Here is a 26,349-nt window from a genome sequence, read left to right on the forward strand (position 1 = left end):
CGTTCACTTAACTCTCGCGAGAGCACAGATGCACTATGGGAGGTGTAGTCTTCATGTCACGTAGCCAAAAATATAAAAATTTATGTTCTGGCAGAGCCAGGCAGCCTAGAGAAAGAGGGACTACGCCTGCTGGAGCAACATGAAGATACATATTTGGCTTCAGAATACCTCGTACTGTGGTAAGGAGTGTCAACATATTTCAGTACAATTTATAAATGATTAGAATGCATATTTTATTTAATGTGGCATAGCATCCAGGAAATAATAATAACATGAGTGAAGGCTTCATTCATTTCCCTTTTCATATGGCATATGGTTAGGTAATTATATGGTGTTTGTTTATTGCTGATTCTTTTGTTAGTTTTTCTTTTATTGAGTTCTTTGCTACATATGAGACTTGAAGTGACCAGCATCTTCTGCTATTCTCTGTAAAATTAACTCTACTATTCTTCTATAAGAAAATGCCCCAAATTTGACCCACATTTCAAATTGGCATTTTATAATATTTTCTGTATTTCATATTAACTAATTTATTAGTATTAGTCAATGAATAGATATCTTAGAGCTATAATTTAAGTTAATTATTTCATAAATGAATTTCCATTATGACAGGAGCAGTGAATATGGAGCCATGTAGCCAATTTGCATATTTATTTTTAAATTATCTTGATATTTGATACAGTACGATCTTATATCTGATTTAAGTCATGTGAATGCTTTAAACTTTATTCTTTCATCAATTAAAGGTCATTTTGTTGTGTCACTGTGACTAAACCTGTCTTAATATTGGGTTATAAAATGGATATTTTCTTGTCCTAGCTTCTTATTGTTCAGTGCAGCATTTAAGCATGTTAAAATCCACAATATATCAACATCTATGACACAAAACCTGTTCATCATATCACATCATATCATTGTTTTGTTCCATATCAAAGTTCTGTTATGTCAGGTAATATTCTTCTATGATAAGAGTGCTATTATTTTGCTAAATAAAAACTGTGTGTTTAATATTTTAATATTTAGTAGCCTACCTAATTTAAAGACCAAGCCATCTGTACCATAATATATCGGGACTGTATACTAAAGGGTTAAACTGTGATTTGCATGTTATATTATATGCTTTACAACAAGTCATATAGTGCGTTTGATGGCTGTATTGACCGAAAAACTACAATTCCCACAATCCCTCAGTGCATCAGCCATGCGCCGCAGTCAATCAGCTGTTGAGGCGACTGCAGAAGGGCAGCTCATCTGTCATATCAAAACCCAGGCGAGACAAACAGAAATAGTCTTATTTGCAGAATCCCAAAAGGTGAACGATAAGGTAAAGTCTGATTCATGTACAGCGGGAAAAAAGAAAGCAAGAGAAAAAAAGTCAACCCATCAGATGCATGTTATGTGTGTTAAATAATTGCTACTCTGAGTTGTGTGCGGTGGATGAAAGTGTTGGATTTGATTATTTCCCTTTCCAATAACCCGGTGCATTTTAGAAATGCATTGTAATATGCGTGCATGTGTTGTGCCGGTATAAAGCAATATTTTTTTACTGTCTTTTAGATGGTCAACGCGTGCTCTGAAGTGATGATTTCTATAATGACCTTCTATAATGCAGCTCTAATGCAGCAAAACGAGGATTAACGGGCGGAATATTTGGCAGAAACGCTCTTCATCTTGTCACGATCGTCTATTCTGATTAAAATTTGATAAAAGGTTGAGTTCATAAATCCATCAGGCTCGCTGAAACTGTCGCATTCTCGGCCTGTTTTTCATGGGAATATATTTGGCATCGCAGAAACCCTCAAGAGGTATGTAGAAATTGCTGTAGCCTACTTTTTCCCATATGGTCAAAGTATATTTTAGCTCGATCTTATTTGCATAAGAAATGGTAGGCTTAACCCTTCACAAAATTGGTAAACAATATACGAGACGTAATACCTAAAGGGTGCAAAATGGAGATGTGTCTCGGATATGTCTCAATATGAAGTGGCTAAAAGCCATGAAGTGGAAAAAAAATAAAAAGCTTCAGGGATTTCTGTTGCGTAGATGTTTCGTGCAGCATTGCTGGGTGTAACCCAAGATCCTGCAGCAAATATAACCTAGTTGCTGAGCTGTGCCATGGACTGTTTGTACACCATCCAAGTCAAAATGTCTGAACATATAGTTTACAAACTTGTGCTTAGAACTGTACATGTTCTTTCTTACTAGATCTTTAGATATGTGCTTTACTGATTGCATAAAAATACACAAAATCAATAAGATGCACAATAATTTGCACAACATATTACAATAAATTGATAAATTTGTAAGAATAAACATGTAAAAATCATAAATATTCAACAAACTATCCTTTGACACAATAACAACGCGCAAAAGTTACTGCACATTAGGGATGAAGTCACCTGAAATATCAGCATGTAGGCTATTCTGTAATGCACCGAGTCAGCAAAATTAGTTATGCCTATTATTAGCTGCAGAAGTGGTGTAAAACTATACAAGAAACTTTTGCATTTAGCTAATTTAGCTGACATTCGTCAAAATTCAACGTCGCGAAGTCTTACGATGACTGTAAACAAATGACTTATTAAAAGTAAACTCAACGCAAACCTCTTTTCCTGATTTATTTACGCGCGTCTCTTTTAACCTCGCTGAACGACGCAGCTGTATTTATTGACGTATGCAAATTGAGGGGCGGGGCTTGTGAGAAAAAAAAAACAGGAAAAAGAATCGGTTTCTCATTTCTGTCTGGAGTTCCAGTGAGAGAAAAACGAGACGTGGCGAAAATTGGTGAATGTCGGTGACCTCCGAGCTTTTCTCTCCTGTATTCGTGTTGCGAGGGGGGGTAAACCCGGAGTTTAGATAGATCCTGATCGCTACATGGCTGATCAGGGGCTCATTAATAATAAAACCCCAGCCCGGTCGCTGTGATCAATAATAACTGATGATCTGTGTTTCAGCTCAAAACATGCAGGATGATTTACTGATGGACAAAAGCAAAGCTCAGCCTCACCAGCACCAAGAGCCGTCACATACAGAGCCTCCATCCACCCCGACCCCCTCCGAGCCTCCGGTGCTGGACGAGCAGAACCACGTCGGTCACAACGAGCGGCTCGCCATGGAGTCTCCGGTGTTACCGGGTTTGGGTTTCCCGCAGGATTCCTCTCTCTCGCCGTCGTTCGGCAGCACTTGGTCCACCAACGCCGTAGACGAAGGCTTTTTCCAAGGGATTCCGTCGGTGAACGGGACGATGCTTTTTCAAAACTTTCCCCATCACGTCAACCCGGTTTTCGGAGGTAATTTCTCCCCGCAGATGAGAAGGTCTCCGCTGAGTGTGAACCAGAGGAGCCCCTACAGCCACCAGACGCTCATCAATAAAGTGTCCGCGTCGACCGCGTCTTCGTCCGCCTGGAATAACCATCAGAACGCGGTGTGGAGCTCCGCGGCGAACCCCTGGAGCGGCAGAGACCCGCGGAGAGCGCTCGGGCTCGGCGTCCCGTCTCAGCTCAACCCCATCTCTCCGACGAAGAAGCCCTTCCCGAGCAATGTCATCGCGCCCCCGAAATACCAGAGACCCGGAGCCCTGCAGAAACCCTGGATGATCTCAGAGACCCCGGAGCCCTTCAGAACCGACAACAGCAACAACATGCTGCCATTTCAGGTGAGATTAGTCAGTGCTGAATACATTGTTTATACATAAAAGTCAGAAGCGTATAGAATTAGGAATAACGTTTTTTATTTACATTTGTATTTATTTTTTATATAGCCTATAATTGTTAGAAATTTGTGAATATAGTGATTATAATAATGCATCAAAGTATTCATACAATATTTATGCATAATGTATCATTGGTTATAAAACAATTCATAGACGTAATTTATCATAAAACAATTTATAGACAATAATAATAATACATCAAAAACAGTTCTACATAATATATTCAAAATAAAACATTAAAACATTATTTTTATGTGTTGAAGGATATCACTGTGTGACCAAATTTCTACAGATGAGACTCAAAACTTTATATATACATATAATTCAGAAATACATATTATTCTGATATCTGTTATGTGTTTCTCTGTATTGAAGGATATGACTGTGTGAACAAATTTCTACAGATGAGACTCAAATTTTTATATATATTTAAAATTCACAGAAATACCTATTATTTCTTTATATCTCTTATGTTTCTATTCTAAGGAAGAGTTGTTTTGAATAATTTTCCAGCTGTTTCTATAAATGTCATTGTAAGGTGGAAGGGTTCAAATTCCCATCAAAGGCTCTTCTGCAGCTCTTCTGGGGGCGTTTAAAGGGAACACCACTCAAATCTGATTGGTGCTTGTTGGATGAGGGGGCGGGGCCTTCTCTGGCTGTCATAAACGGAAACATTATTGCATATTGTTGACACAGTGATATTCTCAGATAGAGGACATTGATATTTTTGTTTAAACAAAGCAAATTTATTAATTCTTAAGATTGTGGAAGCATTATCGGATTCTGCTGTATTTGATAGACTGTTTTTTACATAATTGGCCGTAATTACTATGCTTATAAATTTTTTATTTTATTTCACTTTTTATTTTTATTTTTTTGATGAGTCATGCACACAGATAAAACTGGCTTTGAGCATGTGAGGCTCATCGTAAATTTCTGATTTCAAACATCTTAGTGAATTTCGTGTGTTGATTTGTTTGGATGTACTGTACACCTTGGTTTTCTTAATTAAATTTCAACACAAATGTGACAATTCCACTGAACCTTGGGCATTGAAAAACACATAGTAGCTGAACACTAATGGTTTTCACATAAAAAGTGTTATTTTAAGTCTGATGTCTTGCACTTTTGCCCACAATGCTGTCAGTTTCCTGATATTGTAGATAATTTTTTTCATCATCACGTGAACTTCTGCCATGCATACAATACCCTCATTAAAAAGAAACCATGGGCTTTTCCATTGAAGTTAATGCAAACTAGTAGTAAATAAATAGTAAAGTAAGTAAATAAAGCAAACTAAAAAAATATAACCAATCAACAAATTTGAAGTATTTGACAGACCACAGTTTTAGGAGCAAATGTAGTTTTTAGTTTAGTATGTAAAATACTGTATATAAGGTATGCAAAACAGGCACATGTGTGTGTGTTGTTTAATTCTGAAATATGTGTGGCTCGTGTCTGATAGTGACTGAAGTGAAGAGCTCAGCGTTTTGATTGCTCATGATTTTCACAAAGTGGGCAGATTTTTATCTGGAACCTGAGAGGGGAAATATCGCTTTTTGAATGCTCAGCCAGTTGCGTGACAATGGGCTCGATGTGCAAACAATGTGCTTCCCTCAGCTGGCCTCTGCCCACTGCCGTATTCATCCACACACTTTCACCGGCTCACTCTCTCTGTCACTTTTCCTCTATTCTCTTGCTCATTGTCTTTAACTTGTTTGATTGCATGCAGTCATCTCACCTGATTAGTGTTTGATAGTGAGAGGGAGAAACACTGAGCTAGAGATGATGATCAGTAGTCACAAGTTTGAAATACATAGTGCTTCTGATAAAAAAAAAAAAAAATAGATAATATTGTTGCCCTGAGTGATTTTTATTTTTTTAATGTGTGTTCATATACTGTGAATATAAACATTTGCTACAAACTGACAGTCTGTTCAGTCTGCCCAAAAAATGGCAAAAGTTGACTTAACTCATCATTTGCTTCTGGAAATAAAGTTGCTTTTTTCAAGATTTAAGATCTTTGTCATCTGTACTTAAGCACAGTGAAATTCTTTCTCTTGAAAAGATAAGGTAGAAGGGCATAGAAACAATGTAATAAAAAGACAATAAATAAAAAAAGAAAAAGAGCAATAAGAGACAATAAAAATAATAAGAAACAATACATCTCAACAACTGGAAACATAACACAATACAAGAAGTACCTAAAGTGAGCACTTTTGAGGAAGATTTTATATATATATATATATCTGTATATATCTGTATTTAGTCACCTTTTAAGAGACAGAAATTCTGATAATTTATGGACCAATGTTAGTTTGTATTATTTATATATCTTTAATTTTATTTTAGCTTTGTTTCAGTTAACAAAAAGGATTTTTAATAGTTGACATTAACAACACATGGACTGGATTTGAATTGTTGAGTTTTACACCAGCCTGTTTTTTTTTTCTTTTTTTCCGGCGGTGTATTTGATTTTTTTAGATTTACCCACCCATAAATGACATGTAAAAACAAAAACTGTGGTTGTTCACTTTACATATCAGTCAGGGAGTTTCTTATTGTCTATTTGGGTGGTTCCTGGTCAAAATAAGCTCATCTTTAACTTCTGACCTTTGGCCAAATCCTTCTGTCTTTCAGGAAAGGAATCGCCCCTTTGACCCATTCAACTTGCAAACTTTGGAGAATTCCTTAATGGACATGATTGGGACAAACCGTGACAAAGGTAAACATCACCCTGCTGCTGGCCCACCAATGACTATCACTGATTTTATATAAAGGAATCATTTAGGACTATTTATACATCCATGCTTCTATTTTCTTTTGACCTCAAAATATTCAAAACACTTGGCTTCAGTTATGAATATTTGTTGGTTTTGGTGTATTTTTCTGCCACTACATTTTAATTTGTGCTTTAAATAATTGTTATTTATTAATAATTCACAGGAATAAATTGAATTTTAGAACATATTCAAACAGAAAACCATTATTTTAAATTGTAATAATATTTCTTAATATAACTGTATTTTTGATCAAATAAATGAAGCCTTGGTTGAGCATAAGAGACTTCTTTCAAAAACATTTAAAAAACCTACACAGTACAGTAGTGTAAATTATATAAATACAACTGTCTACTGTATATACAGAAATGTATTTGGTTTTTCACATTTATTCTTCCAGAATTTGATCGGTACCATATTCAGTGATTCTGTACAGACCATTTGCTGAAGGGAAAGTTTAGTAGTTGTGGGAAATTTTCTCATGTGATGTTATAAGATCACACTAGAGTCTCAAGGGATATCATGAGAGATGACTTTCCTCTTGTAGACAATGGAAGCGTGTAAAACAGGAGGAGAGGGTAATTGTTTTTATGTGCTGGATGCATGGAGAGCCACATCAGGTGTTTTTCCAGATCTGGGTGAGAGAAAGGCTGTGAAGAGCTGCATTGTGGGAATAGATGTAGGTAGTTGTGGGTCAAATGTGTCTGTGAGAATGCATTTGGCAGTTATAGGATCTGAATACTTGAGTGAGCACCCCTGGAATAAAACAGATGATCCTGACCGTCAGTCTGGCAAAACTGCTCCCCTCGAGCAGATGTCAGTAAAGTAGGCTATGAACAGAATTGATGTTGGAATTATATTTGGTGAGCAGGTGTTTTTATTGTAGATTTTTGAAGTCATTTAAGAATTATTAATTTTTAATTTCCAAAGAAACCTGTTCCCATATTACATCTGCATGAATAGTGCTTGTGCTTCTCGTGTGTGTGTGTGTGTTTGTGTGTGTGTTTGGGAAATGCGGTGAGTCACTGTAGTTTTGGCATCTGCTTGTCATGACATTTATGTTGTTGTTGATAAGGTTACAAGAGGTCATTAGCAGATCAGTGATCTGTAAAATAGACTCAAAATCAGTCTGTTGTTTTTCTGGAATGAAATGGAAATTGTGATTATCTTTTTTCCCTATTGTGATGAATGTTCAAGTGAAACAGCTTCTTGAATGAAAAAGAATGTATAGGGCAGGAGTTGATTGTGTGCATTGGGAATTGTTTGGATTGTTGTCATTTGTTAATTGCTGCAATCTTATCATAGAATACTGTACACTATGAACACAAACTAACAAGTCAAAATTTCCTCACCCGTTTTATCTGTTGATAGTATATCAAATGCCCTCATTTCACATGTGAGGGGGTTTAAAAATAAGTCTTAAAGGCACAGGCCATGAAAAACTAATTCATTACTGTTTTTGGCACAAGAAGTAAGTTGATTTAGAATACATAAAGAACATAGAAGAATTATGGTATGGCTCCTTTAAAGGAATTTAATATTTTGCCCAAAAAATTAAAATTCTGTCATCATTTCCTCCCCCCTAATATTGTTTCAAACCTGAATGACTTTCTTCTGTGGAAGTCACAAATGAAGGAATTTTGAAGAACAAACAACATTGGACCCCATTGACTTTCACTGTATGGACTATAAAGGGCATTTTTTTTAAATTATGGGTAATGAAAGGTTCATATTTTGGTTTTGGGAGTCCCCAACAACAGGTTGACATGCATGCAAGGTCAAAAAGCACTTTTATTGTCTTATAATATGCATTTATTTTTACCTTATTTGCTCTCCCAAACGATTCGTTTAACAGCTATTTTAACACTCCAAAAGCAGCACCTAGTGGCAAAGAATTAATATGCATTTTCATTCAGACCAACGTAAAAAGACCAAGAAGTGTCAACATGAAACCGCTTGGGATTCGTTTTAAAAATGACTCATTTCAATGATTCAGAGTCGACTCTTTCATTTGAGAGACAATAACTTTATATACGGTGCACTTTCAGATTTAAAACTTAGCAGGATGGTTTCATTCACTTAGAGCTGTGTTACGCACTGCATGAAAGATAATTTTCAAAAATCCATAATGGTGCACTTTAAATATTATCTTTTGTTTTCCAGAGAAGAAGGGAAGTCATACAGGTAATTGTGATGGCACTTTAATTTTTGGCCGAACTAACCATTTTAGTATGCTCTCTGTCTCTGAAGTGGATGGTTTTCTTGGTTTTGCTCCAGATGTCCTCAAGTCTTTGGTTCAAATGGACTTCTGAGGTGTTTTGAGCCTGTTCACACTTCTGAATCCACATTAATCCAATTGAATTTGGAGGAAAAGTTAATCTGCAGAAGAATAATCTGCATCCGAGCACAGTCTCATTGGCTTTCTGAGGTCCTAACATTGACACAAACACACACACACACGATCACAAAGATGCCTTTGTGCAAGCACACGCACACAGATTTCTTTTTGCCCTCTCACATGATCTGTCTTGTGTAACTGTGACCAAAGGTTTGAACCAAATCGGTTGTTTCCTACACGTCATAGGTTTTGAAAAATCTTCCAGAGCTTGACTGATACTGTGGTGACAGTCACAGCTTAGCAGTCTGATTTCATTATGCTCAATCACTCAGCCATAATGATCAGACTGAGCTAGCTGATGAGAGGAGTATATTTGAGGAAACCGGTTCCTCTCATTACAGTTCAAACTAGAATGCGTTTGACAGGGTGACCTGAAATCTGGGACGCTGAGGTCCGCTGGGTTCAGTCAGAGCTCAGTTTGACCCTGTAGGCCAAAGTTGAGACGGTAGCTAAGATCATGATGCAAGATGTTTGTCAAGCCTAGGCTGGTGTGACTTTGAACGCTGACACTGATGAAAGTGTCTCAGGGTTCACGATTCAACACGTCCCGTATCGAAGGCCCAGGATAATGTGTACAAAGATAGTAAGCCAAAATGTCTCGTTTTTCAAACTGACACTCTTATTTGAGATCGTGTGCTCGGACAATAAAAGATCAGCCTTCATGCTGAACATTTTTCAATTTGCTTAAATAATTAGTATTGTTTAGTGATGTAACTGCATCATTTTGATAAATTTGTATATTTAACAGGGCTGTCAGTAATTTTTTTTATATATATTTTAATGCAATTAATACAATCTATTTATTTTGTAGGAAAAAAAACTAAGCAGCAATTGTAGTTACATTGAACTTTTCAAAGTCAAATAAAATAAATGCCTTAAAAGCGTTTAAAAAGTAATATGAAGCAAGGTCTCATTTGTTAACATTAGTTAAAGGGATACTCCACCCCAAAATGAAAATTTTGTCATTAATCACTTACCCCCATGTCGTTCCAAACCTGTAAAAGCTCTGTTTGTCTTCGGACCAAAATTTAAGATATTTTGGATGAAAACCGGGAGGCTTGAGACTGTCCCATAGACTGCCAAGTAAATAACTGTGTCAAGGTCCATAAAAGGCATGAAAGTCGTCGTCAGAATACTCCATCTGCCATCAGACGTGCAATCTGGGTTATATGAAGTGACAGGAACACTTTTAATAAGCAAAAAAATAAAAATAAAATAACGACTTTTTTCAACAATTCCAATTGCCTCCTGGTTTTAATCCAAAATATCTTAAACTGTGTTCCGAAGACGAACAGAGCTTTTACGGGTTTGGAACGACATGGGTGTAAGTGATTAATGACAAAATTTTCATTTTGGGGTGGAATATCCCTTTAATGCATTAACTAACATGAACTAACAATAAGCAATGTGTTTTTACAGAATTTATCAACTTTTGATAATGTTAGTTTAATGAAAATGTTCGCACCCATGTTATTTCAGAGTGTGCATTTATTTGCAAACAGATATAACTTAGTTAGTTCAAAATGTTGATATTAACAGTAACTGAGATTAATGAATGCTGTTGAAGTAATTGTCAATTTTTATTGTTCATATTAACTAATGTTAACTAATGAAAGCAAATTGTAAATTGTTACCAACATATTTAATTGACTAGATTTAAAGGGATAGTTCACCCAAACTTGAAAAAGAAATAATTTATTTGCCTGTCATTCCAAAGCCATATGACTTGCTTTCTTCTGTACAACAAAAAAGAAGACATTTTGAAGAATGTTTCAACTGTTCATACAATAAATTTCAATGGTGACCAAAATAATATTAAACCCCACTGACTTTCATTGTATGGACAACAAAAACACCACACGTTAAAAATCTAATAGGTGAGTAAATGATGCCAGAATGTTAATTTTTGGGTGAACTATCTCTTTAACTGTTTGTCTCAGATCAGTTTTGCAGCAGTTTGTCAGTTCTCAGTGCACCACATTTCACTGTAGGGTCTTTTCTATTAATAGTTTAACATTGTTTGTTTTTCCTTAAAGCCACCCTGTTAGGGTGGCCGTGTGAAGCTCAAGGTGTGTGAATGTTGCACAATTTCAAGGACATTACAGTCTCAGTCTGATTTTCCACAGCAAAAGCTTGTACTGACGGCTCTTAAAGCCCATTTAATCAGAATCAGAACTAAGAGACTTTAGAGAAATTTTATGAGACTTTGAAATGGTCAGCATTTAACAATGTGAGTTCTTAATTCAAAATGCAATATAGTTCAATATGGGATATGTAGATCAATGCAGCTCCATGTGCAAATTGTTGGATTTTTCCCATTCTCAGTGGTCAAAAATCAAATGTAGGTCACTTTGCCTACAGCAGATTATTGTATTTAAAGAGTAATAATGTTGAAACTCAAAATGTATATGAATCACTAATGAAAGAAATTTGACATTTAAATTTCTGAGTTTTAATATAATTTTTAATTCACATTGCAATTTACCTATTTTCAGAACAATTCTGAAATGAAATTGACCAAATTGTAGATTTCATGATGCATTGCATCATTTAGTCAATAACTGTACTAAAACCATTGTCAGATCCAATATTTTTCTTATTAGGTTTAAGGGGCCATTTACAAGACAACGTTTTCAGCCAAAAATGGGAAATTTTTATGAGCTTTACCTGTTCGTTTAAATAACAACGGCGTTTTGGGGACTGAAAATGCATATTTTTGAAAACAGGTTTCAAAGTGCAAGTTTTTGAAAATGGCACTGTTATCATTTCCGTGTAAACACCCAATACGGGAATTTTTGAACGGTGAAGTCATGCGTGTGCGTAGTACGTCTTAGTTATGTAGACATGTGCAGTACGTGTTGATTTTAAAGGCAAGCGCAAACAAACATACAGGTCCTTCTCAAAAAATTAGCATATTGTGAAAAAATTCATTATTTTCCATAATGTAATGATAAAAATTAAACTTTCATATATTTTAGATTCATTGCACACCAAATGAAATATTTAAGGTCTTTTATTGTTTTAATACTGATGATTTTGGCATACAGCTCATGAAAAACCCATTTTAAAGGCAAGCGCAAACAAACATACAGGTCCTTCTCAAAAAATTAGCATATCATGAAAAGGTTCTCTAAACGAGCTATTAACCTAATCATCTGAATCAACTAATTAACTCTAAACACCTGCAAAATATTCCTGAGGCTTTTAAAAACTCCCAGCCTGGTTCATTACTCAAAACCGCATTCATGGGTAAGACTGCCGACCTGACTGCTGTCCAGAAGGCCATCATTGACACCCTCAAGTGAGAGGGTAAGACACAGAAAGAAATTTCTGAACGAATAGGCTGTTCCCAGAGTGCTGTATCAAGGCACCTTAGTGGGAAGTCTGTGGGAAGGAAAAAGTGTGGCAAAAAACGCTGCACAACGAGAAGAGGTGACCGGACCCTGAGGAAGATTGTGGAGAAGGACCGATTCCAGACCTTGGGGGACCTGCGGAAGCAGTGGACTGAGTCTGGAGTAGAAACATCCAGAGCCACCGTGCACAGGCGTGTGCTTTTGAACCAGAAACAGCGGCAGAAGCGCCTGACCTGGGCTACAGAGAAGCAGCACTGGACTGTTGCTCAGTGGTCCAAAGTACTTTTTTTCGGATGAAAGCAAATTTTGCATGTCATTCGGAAATCAAGTTGCCAGAGTCTGGAGGAAGACTGGGGAGAAGGAAATGCCAAAATGCCTGAAGTCCAGTGTCAAGTACCCACAGTCAGTGATGGTCTGGGGTGCCATGTCAGCTGCTGGTGTTGGTCCACTGTGTTTTATCAAGGGCAGGGTCAATGCAGCTAGCTATCAGGAGATTTTGGAGCACTTCATGCTTCCATCTGCTGAAAAGCTTTATGGAGATGAAGATTTCGTTTTTCAGCACGACCTGGCACCTGCTCACAGTGCCAAAACCACTGGTAAATGGTTTACTGACCATGGTATTACTGTGCTCAATTGGCCTGCCAACTCTCCTGACCTGAACCCCATAGAGAATCTGTGGGATATTGTGAAGAGAAAGTTGAGAGACGCAAGACCCAACACTCTGGATGAGCTTAAGGCCGCTATCGAAGCATCCTGGGCCTCCATAACACCTCAGCTGTGCCACAGGCTGATTGCCTTCATGCCACGCCACATTGAAGCAGTCATTTCTGCAAAAGGATTCCCGACCAAGTATTGAGTGCATAACTGAACATAATTATTTGAAGGTTGACTTTTTTTGTATTAAAAACACTTTTCTTTTATTGGTCGGATGAAATATGCTAATATTTTGAGATAGGAATTTTGGGTTTTCATGAGCTGTATGCCAAAATCATCAGTATTAAAACAATAAAAGACCTGGAATATTTCAGTTGGTGTGCAATGAATCTAAAATATATGAAAGTTTAATTTTTATCATTACATTATGGAAAATAATGAACTTTTTCACAATATGCTAATTTTTTGAGAAGGACCTGTACACAACAATGGTGGAGTACATGGTACAGTTGTTGCTACTCAAGAGTTTGCTAACGCTTCTTCAGCAAAGTGTGGATTTACTTCACCAATACTACAACCAACAGCAGAGATGCATCATATACAACATATTATCGTCACTTTCCTACAGGTACTGTTTACTAACAAGGTGACAGCGCCAGCTACTGGCCTGGCATACGTAATACTCAGTTTTTGGCCGTTTTTGTGAATATGTGTAAACGCGAATAATTTAGAAAACATTGTCGTGTATACGTGAAACGTTTTAAAAACGCAAGGGAAAAACTTTTCTGTTTTTGACTACATCGTTGTCGTGTAAACATAGCCTAAGTGTTTAATATATATTCCACAAGGTTTGAGACACAAGCTTTAACCCTTTTGTAACTGTGCTCCGTTTTTGAAGCTCCTAATCCTTAGATGTTGTATTCTAACCTTGTATTTTAAGCTGGTGTGTCAGGGGGAATGTCGGATTATGTGTATCTGTCATAACAAGACTAGAAATTCGCCCTCTTTCATGCAGAAGGAAAGACACTGACATTTGCTTCCAGAGTTCAGGCCTGATCAAACAGCGAGAGGGGAAAGGGAAATGCATGATTTGCATAACCATAGACCAAATGTCAAGGGAACATGTTCGGCTCTGTCTTTGAGGTGTCTCTACCCTGTCAAAAGAATAATGATGTTAATCTTAATTGAATGTGAGCTGTAGGTTTCCATTAAATGTAGAAGTGTCTAGCATGAGGATACTGGCAAATCCAGCTAAAACCAGCAACTTCTTCACCACCGTCTTGAAGTCTGAAACAAGTGAAACCAGCCTCAGAATTACAGCCACTCCAAAATATTTACATGCATCACTTTAATATTCCACAGAAAATGCAAAAATATTGAAAAACAGTAAGGTTGAGGCTTTGTTTATAACCGTACTCATTTATTTATAGTTTACATTTCAATCAGTGTCTCCCATTATCTGCTTGACCTCAAATTTGCTCATGCAAATTCTCTCACAGTGATTGTTTTAACCAAATTTATGTTGGAAAGGAAGTATTTGTCCATTTCTTTTAGTACTACATGTTTTGTGTTCCAGCTAAAGTCCAAATATCTTTAAACCAAATTTAGTGACTACATTTAGTTTTATGCCTAAATGAATATAAACTCAACATGCACTTAAATTCAAGATGATTATTGTAAAAATAATCTTATAGATTTTTGTTTGTCAGGTAAATTCAACTTCTTGTATCAATGCATAAAATGTATTTATGTTGAATGAACATTTCACAGGTGAGATCCATTCGTTTCAATGGAAATTTCTTCAGGGGTAAAATTTCAGATTTCTCGATTGGTTCAGTTTGGTCAAGCAAATCCGCTGCTCGGTCTAGAAATGATTTCTGCTGTTGCTGTGCTTCATACATCACTACACTAATTGGCAATAGACAGTTTACATTTTTTGCCCCACAAAATTTTGGAAAATGTGACCATACCTTAAGTCGCTTTGGATAAGCGTCTCTGCCCAATGCATTAGTTAATGCACATGCAATCTTGATTTTAGGACCATTAGTTTTATATAGTCTGGAAAACAATAGAAAGATACTTACAAATAACAGTTTTTTTGTTTATTGTATGTGAGTATTGTTTTTTCAGAATGACTCAGCAGTGACATTTAATTCAAATGACTATGTATTTGAAGCATAGGCTTTCTTTAAAGGGCATTGTGCTGTTGATGAGATGAATCACAGGTTTTCAAAGGTGTTGAAGCTTTATGATCAAATCATGATCTGCCTTTGGCTATCATTGGCACATGTGCTGGCGGTTGAGCTGCTTTGATTTGAATTATTGAGAAAATGTTCCAAATATGAAGGACGTGCTCTCAGTGCAGCACTATATAAAGCACAGCACACTAGTCCGAACATCACATGCAAGCTGGGAAACATTTGCCCTGTACGTCTTACAGTACATCTCACAGTGCCAAATACCTGTTGAAACTGTACCACGTTGTGCAAATTTCTCATTGCTTGCCATCACTTGGCATTAGTTGAACAACTGAAGGGCAGAGCATCACTGGGATTCTCGGTGGGCTGTTGGGAAGAACTTTGCAAATGTGGCTTGCAACAGTTCAGAAATTTGCATAAGAGCCCGTCGAGGCTTGCTTACAGCATTCTCTGGAAGCCCACGGGAGCTATGGTGTCATTTGTAACCAAAAGTGCTAATGCAGGCACATTAGAGCTCTGACTCTGAAAATAAATCAACAGCTGTTTTACGAACATGCAAATGAACTCTTCATGTAGTTACAGAGAACCCATGTGTGTGTTTACTTAGGAGGTGCCTAGGTGTTCGCTATGACAATTGAGAAAACCTTTGGGGACATGTCCTCATTAAAAAAAAAATTTTTTTATAAAACAATGTTTTTAATCTGAATATGCAAATGCAAGCGTTTCATGAGTTATAAATGTATCTTTAAGCATGCTATATTAACATTTTGAAATGAGTTCATCATAACAAAATGCAATGCAATGCTGTGCTCTTAATGCAATGCAAGTATGCTTTGCATTTCCATCTATAACAGCAGTTTTGTTGCTTTTAGTCTGATATGCTAAAATTCATCTGCACTCCTAAACATTCACAAAACAGCAGGAATGGGCATTTAAAATGAATAGTCCTCCAGGTGAATTGGTTAAAAATATTGGTTTTTGAGGCCTTACATCTGATGTTCATGTCAGTTTAGTGAATTAAACTCTAATATTGCATCAAAGAAGGGTTATAAACTGGTTTACAGTGTGTAAGATGTCTCAATGGTTTCAAAACTCTCATGGCTTGTTTTTCTGATCTCTTTGTAGGTCGCATGGGTCTCAACTTTCACCATCCAGTAGCGGAACATATATTACCACTGAACTGTGAGTATCTCTCTCTTACTGTATCGTATTAATGCTAATGAACACATGCTTTTCATTTCAGATGAACAAAGTGTTGGATTTCTAAGGCAGCAAGTACATCGTTTTATATATCCCCTCATATTTCAATCTGCTGAGACAAATTATTCAATATACACTACCATTTAAAAGTTTGTGTGTGTATATATATATATATATATATATATATATATATATATATATATATATATAGGTACATTTGTACAAGTATAAAATATTAATTTAATACGCTGATTTGATGCTCAAGAAACATTTCTTATTATTATCAATGCTACAAACAGTTGCGCTGCTTTGTCTTTGAAGAAACCATGATACATTTGATCAGGATTCTTTGATGAATAGAAAGTTCAAAAGAGCATTTATTTGAAATAGAAATCTTTTTTAGCCTTATGAATCAGTTTTGAACTACTTAATGCATCCTTGCTGAATAAAACATGTTTTATTGATCTCAAACTTTTGAATGGTAGTGTATATGCTTATTTGCACAGTAACACTTTGTGTCTCCCCCTTGTGTCTATTTCAAAATCTACCAATTCATTTAATTGAGCAATTTTATTTCGGTCTCTTCTGCCATAATTAAATTGTGTTGTATTGTTAATAAAGACATTAGATTTCCCTTATAATTTCCCATATCAGCCAATGCGAAACCCATTTCAGTGTTTCATTAGTGTCTTGTAGGCCCCAGTGCAATGTACTGACCCTCTGTTTCCTTCTGTGGTGCCACCAAACCGCACACATGAGCATCTCCCCTGCTATGATTAGCAGTCCTGAAAGCTTATATACACACGCTCCTCCTCAGCCAGTGGCGTACGGCCAGAGGAACAAACATGAAAGGGAGGAAACGCCAGGAGTGTTTTTACCAGGGTCATACTCCTGACTAATGAACTATCAGGCTCATTAGTCTGATAGTTGTAGTAGGTATCTGTGTATCTGCTGTAGGTACCACCGAAAAGCTTCGAGGGGGATGTTTGAGGTCTGCCGTGTCATTCGTGTTTGGTGGGAGCAGCACAGGAAGGAGCCGGCAGGGCCAGTGACCACTCTTAAAACCTCTAATTTGGACAATTTAACTGGGAGAATAGTTTCCATGTCTGTTTGTATGAACTCGCCTTTTAAGTTCAAAGTTTCACAGACTTGAAGTTGATAAGAAGTCTTTAAATTTTAATCTTTTAGTGATTTTGATGTTTTAACTACTTTTGCCCACCAGCCACTGCCCAATTTGACCAGATTTGACCACATTTTTATTGGAAGATTATTATATTATATTATATTATATTATATTATATTATATTATATTATTATATTATATTATATTATATTATATTATATTATATTATATTATATTATATTATATTATATTATATTATATTATATTATATTATTTATATTTTTGTATTATTTTATATTATATTTTACTTTATATTATATTCTTTATTTATTTTTTATAATTACTTTCTAGATTTAATTAGTATATTAAAATATTTTTATATTAAAAAATATAAAAAAAAATTACACACACACACACATATATGTATGTATATGTTAGATATTATATATTTATATTAATTTGAGTAATTTTATGTGATTTTTGTATTAAATTTTTATTTCAGTTTTAGTTTTAGTTTTAGTTTGGTTTCAGTTTTATTTTATTTACTTGTAGTAATTTTAGTGCTTTAACTTAAACAAATCAAACATTAGAAACGTTCCCTTGGCAGCAAGGTTTATTCATGTTTAATGCTTATTCAGTGTTTTCAGCTTAACTAGGCTTAACAAAAATGTTACGATAAAAACCTTGGTTTATATAAATTAGCAAAATATGTAACAACAACTTTTAGTGGATCGAAAATGTACCCAATTTAAATTTGCATTGGCTTTAAAAGTGAATTTGAATGTCCTAGTTCACTGACTGCAAAAAATGAATCAAACACATACTGATGTCTTTTCCATTTGAATGGCATCATTCATGTCTATATGGAAATATGTTTGTATTGCAACAGATTTAGCTGACTAGTCCGTGTTTTCAAACTGACATTGATATGCTTCCCTGCATGTCAAAAGTTGAACTATTTATAACTTAACATGGCGTCTTTAAAACGTGTCTTGTTGTGAGATGCTGAATAACAGACATAAGACTGTAAGATAAAAATGCTGTAATGGCTAAAGACGTCCATCTAGTTCAAAAATGCATAGCCAAGCACTTAAGAAATGCCTCAGATGAGCACAGTGTTTTTTGTGAACACCTCCCTCACATATTTATACTAGAAGTAAGAAGCACAAGTAGATTGTCTCATTATAACCCCTGATGGTCTGGGTCCACACGTTCATCCATCTATAAGGCAAAACTGCAGAAAAAATGCCTGGCTGGTGTTGACTTCACACATGTTAAGAGGACAGAGTTTGTCAGACTGTATCCCAGTGTGTCAAGGTTGTGAGTGATATGCTGTGACTTGTATTAAGAATCAGCCCGAGGGACTTCCACCAGTTGTGGTTTCTCACTCTTAAATGTGACAGTGGTTATTCTTTAACAGAAAGAGAAACTGCTGTCTCACTGTCACTTTCCTTTTTCTTGCTGCCCTACAGTCACTTCTCAAATCCCAGTGAGGAACAAATACCCCGTCCGTCTCGCGGGGTGTATGGTGACTCATTCCAGACACTGTAGCTTTCTCCTTTCATTGTTGCTAGGAGTATGAGACCCCCTAACAACGCCGGTTAGACGTCTTTATGTACGCAGTGGCTACAGGCAGTTTTAATGAAAACCCAAAAAAGTGAGACGCCGCAGAATGAGAACAATAGCTCCAACTCTGAAAATGTCATGCATTCGGAGCCGTTCTCCAAAGCTTTCTTTAGACCTGACTACTTCAGGACCCTTCAGGATATTGTTAAATAATAATTACATTTTGGGGGGCATTTTTTAAAAGAAATTCTGAAAGGATTCATTAAATCAACCAAAAGTAATCAAAGAATTCTTCAGAAAATGACAATTTCCTGAAAATATTAAACAGCACAACTGTTTTCAAACCATTATTATTTTTACTGAAGTAATGGCTGGAAATTTAACTTTCCAATCACAGGAATAAAATACATTTTAATATATATATATATATATATATTATTACATATGTATAAATATATATGTAGATAGATAGATATAGATATATATAGATTTGTTATTCCATTAGTTAGCTAACATGTCAGTTTAATTAATTGTAGCTCGAACAGGATGATTCTGTTGTGTTCACCTGAATGAGAAATCTATAGAACTGTATCACTTGCGGCATCACTTAAAATGCTATGCATACTAATATTGCACTGAAGTGTTTCATAATGCAAGCTTGGGAAAAAAACCCTGTCTGTCTCTCTCCCTCTTCTGTCTGTCCCCTGGTTCATGTCCCTCTCTGTCCATCTTTCTCTCTCTTCGCTGTCTCTCTGCTCTCGAGCAGCCAGGAGCTATGGTCGCAGAAGAGGTAACCTGTCGCCGTTTTATCTTTGTGCTCGCAGAAATGACGTGGCTTTTGCTCGGGCTGAATTCTTCCTTGTCTATGAGGGTCACTGGGGGTCATTATATCATAATATCCGCTTCCTTTGAGCAGTGATTGCATTAATTCATGTTGATTTTGCCATTGTTTTCTGCTAATTGAAATATTGTTTCCTTTTATGTTATTGCATATAACAAAGGAATGTTTCAGCTATTGGTTTCCTAACAAAATGATCAACGGATGGTAAAATAATATTTAGAAAGTTTGAAGTTGATCATATGGGCAACTCCCATTTCAAGTGTTGAACTAATTCAGTCATCCAGTTCTGTGTCTGGTTTTGCGCCTCCCGTGTGTTGGCTTTGGCTCTAGTTTGGTTCTAGTACTCCTATCATACCTCTTTTCCATGAACCACTAATATCTTAAAACTACAATCACTGAAGCTGTCTGTAAGTCCCAAATGTGGCAGGATGCACACCCTGATTCTATTGTTGACTAGTCATTCTTCATCTATCTAAAATAAATAGATTTGCAATCATATATGTGAGCTCATTATTGTTTTTATTACATGTTTTAAAAACAGATCAATTAAGACAGCATTTTGAAACTGAATTAAATAACTTTGCATGTTTAAATCTGTTCTCAAAACTAGGAATAGCGATGGAAAAGGGATATCAGTGTTTGTGTCTAAAGGTCTTCCAGTCACACCACTAATTTCTTATTTATTTGATTTATTTTTTTTTTTTGGTGAATGGCAGTATGGAAATGTGCCTTGTTTTATGATGCTTTGAATATATCGATTGCATCTCTGTTTTTTAACGTGTCTTCAGGTTAACAGGTTAAAATATATGGTTATTTATGCCATTGAAATACATATATTATAATATATGTATATACTACCATTCAGAAGTTTGCATGATGTTTTCATGTTTTTATAAGAAGTCTCTTATGGTTGCCAAGGCTGTGTTTATTTGATCAAAAATACAGTAAAATCAGTGATATTGTGAAATAAGTTTCAGTTTAAAATAGCTGTTTTCAAGAGAATATATTTTCAAATGTCATTTATTTCTGTGATCAAAGCTGAATTTTCAGCATCATTACTTCAGTCTTCAGTGTCACGTGATCTTTCATAAATTAATTCTAATATGCTGATTTGCTGCTTAAGAAGTATTTCTTATAATTGTCAATGCTGAAAATGGTGACACGTTTTTTCAGGAATCTTTGATGAATATAAAGTTTAAAAACAGCATTTTAATATAAATGTTGTCTTTACTGTCACTTTTGATCAATTTAATGTATCCTAGCCAATTTTTTTTAATTAAATGGTAGTATATTACATTAAATAAAATTAAAATGAATTGGTGTAGAAATCTAGTGGGGTTATTTTGTTGTTGTTTTTGGTCCACTAATTAGTTTCTCTCCTCTGGCTTTCTCTCTCTTTCATCTCTTTTCCTGTGTGATTCCTCCTCTGCTCCTTTTCTTCTGTTTGTTTTCTCTACTTCCTGTTGCAGGTCGCTCTTCACTGTTTCCGTTTGAGGACGGCTTCCTGGACGACGGTCACGGTGATCATCCGCTGACCCCTGGCCTGAGCTCGCCCACCCGCTGTCAGAACGGAGAGAGGATGGAGCGCTACTCCAGGAAGGTGTTCGTCGGAGGACTGCCACCAGACATCGATGAAGGTACAGGCCATCCTTCAGGTTTATTATCATTAAAGAGATAGTTCACCCAAAAATGAAAATTCTGTCATCATTTACTCATCCTCAGTTTCTATCTTCTGATCGCTCAAGATATTTTGAAGAATGTTTTGAAAAACAGTTGCTGGCAGCCAGTGACTTCAAAAAGGGAAAAAATACTGTGGAAGTCACTGGCTATCAGCAACTGTTTTTCAAAACATTCTTCAGAATATCTTTTTGAGGGTGAGTAAATGATGACAGTTTTCATTTTTAGGTGAACTATCCCTTTAACTAAAATTAAATCCAAAACTATTAAAACCTTTATGTTAATTGAAATAAATCTGAAATAAATTATTATATATATACTACATGAAAGCAACAATTCAAATTTTTTTTAGTTTAAATCAAGGCAATGAAATGACTAAAATATTATATATTGAAATAACAAAAACTAACAAAAATGACCAAAGCACATAAAAATGTACTGCAATTTAAATAAAAAGTATAAAAAATAAAAACTAATTTAAAATATTTAAACTAACAGTATATAAATAATTGTTAGATAACACCAATCTGTTTGTTGCCCTGAAGAAAGATTGAGGTATGTCAGATTTTTTGTATATAGTTCTTAAAATTATCAAATAAATAAAGGTATTTTAAAAAATACTTTAATGAGAGTTTGTGGGAATGTGGGAACTTTATTTTTCTAATCATTTAGAGTTGTTTTTCACCAGGTATAAAACAAAACAAAACAAAACAAAACAAAACAAAACAGAATCAGACCAGAATATTATATAGACTGTGGGCTATGCATTTTTGGCCACAGAAAAACACCAGGCAAATGACTAAAGATTTTTGATATTTAAAGGAATGAACTGCCTTTTGAAGAATTAGAGTCCACAGTATTGTTATTCAGAGGAGATGTAGTGACTGCTTGCTTTTTTAACAATGTTTAAAATCCATATTTCTGGCCTAAACACTTTTAATTTTTCCAACAGATGAGATCACCAACAGTTTCCGTCGCTACGGTCACCTGGTGGTGGACTGGCCTCATAAAGCAGAAAGCAAATCCTATTTTCCCCCTAAAGGTAATGACATTGACATCATCTCTCCTGCAGCACTTCAATACAGCTGCAGATGTTTAACAAATCAGTGAGCGTATGATTCCTCTTGACACTTCCTTCGTTTGAGTGAAAATAGTGAAAGTATGACGTCACAGCCGGTCAGAGCGTTTGTAATCAGCATGCACCTCAAATGAGTCTGTTGTGTGGACGCTGGTCAGTGTGTAGTCTCAGAGCATCAGGAAACTGTTGCTGTGTGCATCAGATTGGTCTCTGTCTCGTAAAAGTGCCTCCAGGTGTTCATTGCTGTGGCTTGAACAGACGCACACAGACAAGTGCTTACAGATACACACCTAGAGGGAGAAACCTACTGCATTTCGTCATGTTACACACGTACATGTTTGTGTGAGTACCTGGAAAGAGGTAACAGAGATTGTTTGAAAGGGTAAACAGAGCACAGGTACAATCCACATATCCATGAAATTTGAACAAATATACAACTGTATATACTTCATATTATACGATGTATATTTGCTTAATTAAATTAGCAAATAGATATTTCCTTAATTTTTTTTTTTTTTTTACTTAGTTATGCCTGTTATAATGTATTGTACAATTTTTTGTTAATTTCACTGTTCATTTTATTGCTTATATATATTAGTGAATCTATGCTTTTATAATAGTAATTGTAGTTAATTTTATTTAATTAAATATATATTCAAAATAATATACACATGCACATACATATGTTAGAATTAAATACAGATTTATTTACATACGTACATACATACATATTAGGGATGCACGATATTGGATTTTTTTGATATATACGTATGCTGATAACCGATGCCGATATCAGTATATTTCCTTTGTTTGGAAAACACCTGTGCAGAGATTATAAACAAAATATTTTTAATTTTGGTTAGTCTTTAAGTTTAGTTTTTGACTTGCCAGAATAAAAAAAAGTTTTTTATAATAAGAGTACATTGAAAGATTTGAAAATAACTATAAATCAACTATAAAACAATTACTGCATTTTTTTTAGACAGATGCATTTTATTTGAAGATTTAACATTTGTAGATGGTCTAAAGCAAAAGAGTAAAAATTCTGGAAGTCTTTTATAGCTCCTTGTATTTAAGTTTTCATAATCTGTTTGGAAAAAAAATATTTAGGGCATATCAGCATAATTTTTCATACCTGGCCAATGCCGATGTTTACATTTTAAGCCATTATCGGCAGATAATGTTCAGAATTAGAATCAGAACCAGAAAGAGCTTTATTGCCAAGTATGCTTGCGCATGCAAGGAATTAGTTTTAGTGACATAAGCTTCCAGTACACAGAGACAAAAACACAAAGACATAGAAAAATATATATATTATTTATTTAATTAATTATTATAGAAAAATATTTTCTGATAATATCGTGCATCCTAATACATACATACATACATGCACATATATATATATATATATATATATATATATATATATATATATATATATATATGTATGTGTGTGTGTGTGTGTGTGTGTATGTAAATTTATGATTATATTAAATGTAATTATTATTACTGTTGTTGTTGTTGTTGTTGTTGTTATTATTATTATTATAATTATTATTATTATTATTATTATTATTATTATTATTATTATTATTATTATGTAAATAATTAGAATGAAAGAAATCCATGTCATATATGCCATTAATTAAAAATAAATGAATGAATTTTATAGTTAAAAGTCCTGTGCCCCGTGATTAAAAAAAGGCTGGTGAGATTATGAAAAAATGTCACTTGGTTTGATGTTTTGTTATATAATGCAGTGATTTCACACATTAAGAATGGTTTAAGTGTCCAAGTACTTTTTGAGGCCACTGTATTTTTCTTCATTTATGAGATTTCTGCTCTGTATGATGGTCTGAACTTATGGATTTTATTTATTTGGGCTGCAGTTGTCCTCATGCCTGCGCTTTCCAGTCACCGTGTGTAACTGCTGTTTGCAGATGTGCTCATTGTTCCTTCAGCTCGTATGAAACACTGATCCAGACTGAGTGAATGGAAGATGCTGGTCATTTTTCCATCCAGTGTTGTGTAAAGCGTCATGACTCACAGTGGGCAGGACTGAGGTCAGCGCTGAGGCTCTAAACACATTAAACAGGGTTAGATGCCTTCTTCAGGTGCTGTTATACGCTTATCAGTAATGTTGAGATTGATTTAAGAGCTCCTTCTGTTCAGAAACCAGCTGGAAAGCAGGATGGAAGTGAAGCCAAGCTTTAGCTGGATAACATGGTCCAGTTAGCCCCTGCTGGAGGGTGCAGGAATTACACAATCATAACAAAAGCTTTTTTTTTTTTTTTTTTTAACAACAAACCATTCAAAAGTTGCTGTGTATTCTGATTTTTTTTTTTTTTTGCAAGCATAAAAGTTAAACATAGTTTTAAATATATATTTAAATATATTAAAAATATATATTTAGTATGTAAAATATATTTAATTATATATTTGTGTATTTTATTACGTTTACATTTCTTTACATGATCTAATAATTATAACCTCTCAATTGTCTTGATTATCATTCATCATAATTTCTAATTGACTAGAATAATTTATTTGTAGGGATTTAGTTATTATATTTAAACTCAGGAGATAATAATAATATAAAATAGTATATTTAATATTATATTTAAATGTTTAATTTCATGAAGACAAATTTCTTTCAGACATCTTTATCATTCATCATAATCTCTAATTGAGTAGAATAATCCAATCTGGAATTTTTTTAATAATATTTAAGATAAATCTCTTAAATCTGATGCTTGTTCATGAATCTCTCTCAACACACTCCTCTGATTTATTTTGAAGTCTTTGACTAAATTTCCCAAGGCTGTTGATATTTCTCTGTTCTTTCGACTCCTTACACTCTTTTGCTCTCTCTTTCCCTGCGGCAGAGCTTTTCTTTTCTTCCCTCTGGTCTTTCTGCTGGCTCTGATCCTGATGTTGTCAACCTGCAGTGTTATAGTGGAAAAACACTCCTTCAGAAGGGCTTGAGAATGATAGATACAGCATATGTGCTCTTTAAAGTAGTCAGGTTCATGCTGAAAGCATGTTAAGTGTGTATTTACATATGCATGATGAGATTAAGTCCTCTAATCACCAGAATGAGTGAATGGTTACTGTTAGTTTCAGACTGGTTGTCTTTATTCCTCCACATGCAGACTCATTTCAGTCTCTGCCGTCAGCAGCGATGATGTGCTTCCTGTGTTCTGAGCTCTTCTGGTCTTGGCTGCAGTCTGACTCTGTGCAGCCAGAGATTGTCTCATCTCTCATGCTCTTCCTTCTGCAGGTTACGCTTTCCTGCTCTTCCAGGAGGAGAGTTCGGTCCAGGCCCTCATTGACGCCTGCATCGAGGAGGACGGGAAACTCTACCTGTGTGTCTCAAGCCCCACTATTAAAGATAAACCAGTGAGTGAAGCACTGCCACAGCCCACTGAAGCTCAGTGTAGTGGATTTGTCATCCAGTGAAATATGGTTTAGCTCTCTGTCTAGACTGAAACACTGTTCAGAGGAAATTAGATTTTTAAATGAGATCATTTATGTGTGTGTGTGTGTGTGTGTGTGTGTATATATATATATATATAATTAAATATTTAAATTATATTTAATTAATTATATAATAATTAAATGAGTATATATTATATTACAATTTATATATTATATATATATATATATATATATATATATATATATATATATATATATATATATAATTAATTAGTGTAATAAGCTAATATAATTTACAGGGTAGATTTGAGATGCACAAATTCACTTTTTC

At 35.1% G+C, this 26,349-nt stretch overlaps 1 protein-coding gene across 4 annotated transcripts in view; it reads left to right on the top strand.

The window, feature by feature from the left end:
• Positions 1–40: 40 nt before the first annotated feature.
• cpeb3 (cytoplasmic polyadenylation element binding protein 3) overlaps positions 41–26,349 on the top strand; it is a 33,440-nt gene continuing 7,131 nt past the window's right edge. Inside the window, exons 1-9 of one of the 4 annotated variants that reach the window (XM_042737436.1) lie at positions 1,204–1,324; positions 1,558–1,805; positions 2,955–3,655; positions 6,353–6,437; positions 16,221–16,277; positions 19,751–19,774; positions 21,295–21,462; positions 22,455–22,544; positions 25,861–25,979. In XM_042737436.1, the coding sequence (XP_042593370.1) occupies positions 1,769–1,805; positions 2,955–3,655; positions 6,353–6,437; positions 16,221–16,277; positions 19,751–19,774; positions 21,295–21,462; positions 22,455–22,544; positions 25,861–25,979 (1,281 nt within the window). In that variant the 5' untranslated portion in view covers positions 1,204–1,324; positions 1,558–1,768. Of the gene's footprint in view, positions 180–1,185; positions 1,325–1,557; positions 1,806–2,691; positions 2,785–2,954; positions 3,656–6,352; positions 6,438–16,220; positions 16,278–19,750; positions 19,775–21,294; positions 21,463–22,454; positions 22,545–25,860; positions 25,980–26,349 lie in introns of those variants that run through there. The other 3 variants (XM_042737435.1, XM_042737437.1, XM_042737438.1) reach the window with 3 other exon arrangements.

Source organism: Cyprinus carpio, chromosome B13 (genome assembly GCF_018340385.1).
Source record: "Cyprinus carpio isolate SPL01 chromosome B13, ASM1834038v1, whole genome shotgun sequence".
Classification (NCBI taxonomy): domain Eukaryota; kingdom Metazoa; phylum Chordata; class Actinopteri; order Cypriniformes; family Cyprinidae; genus Cyprinus; species Cyprinus carpio.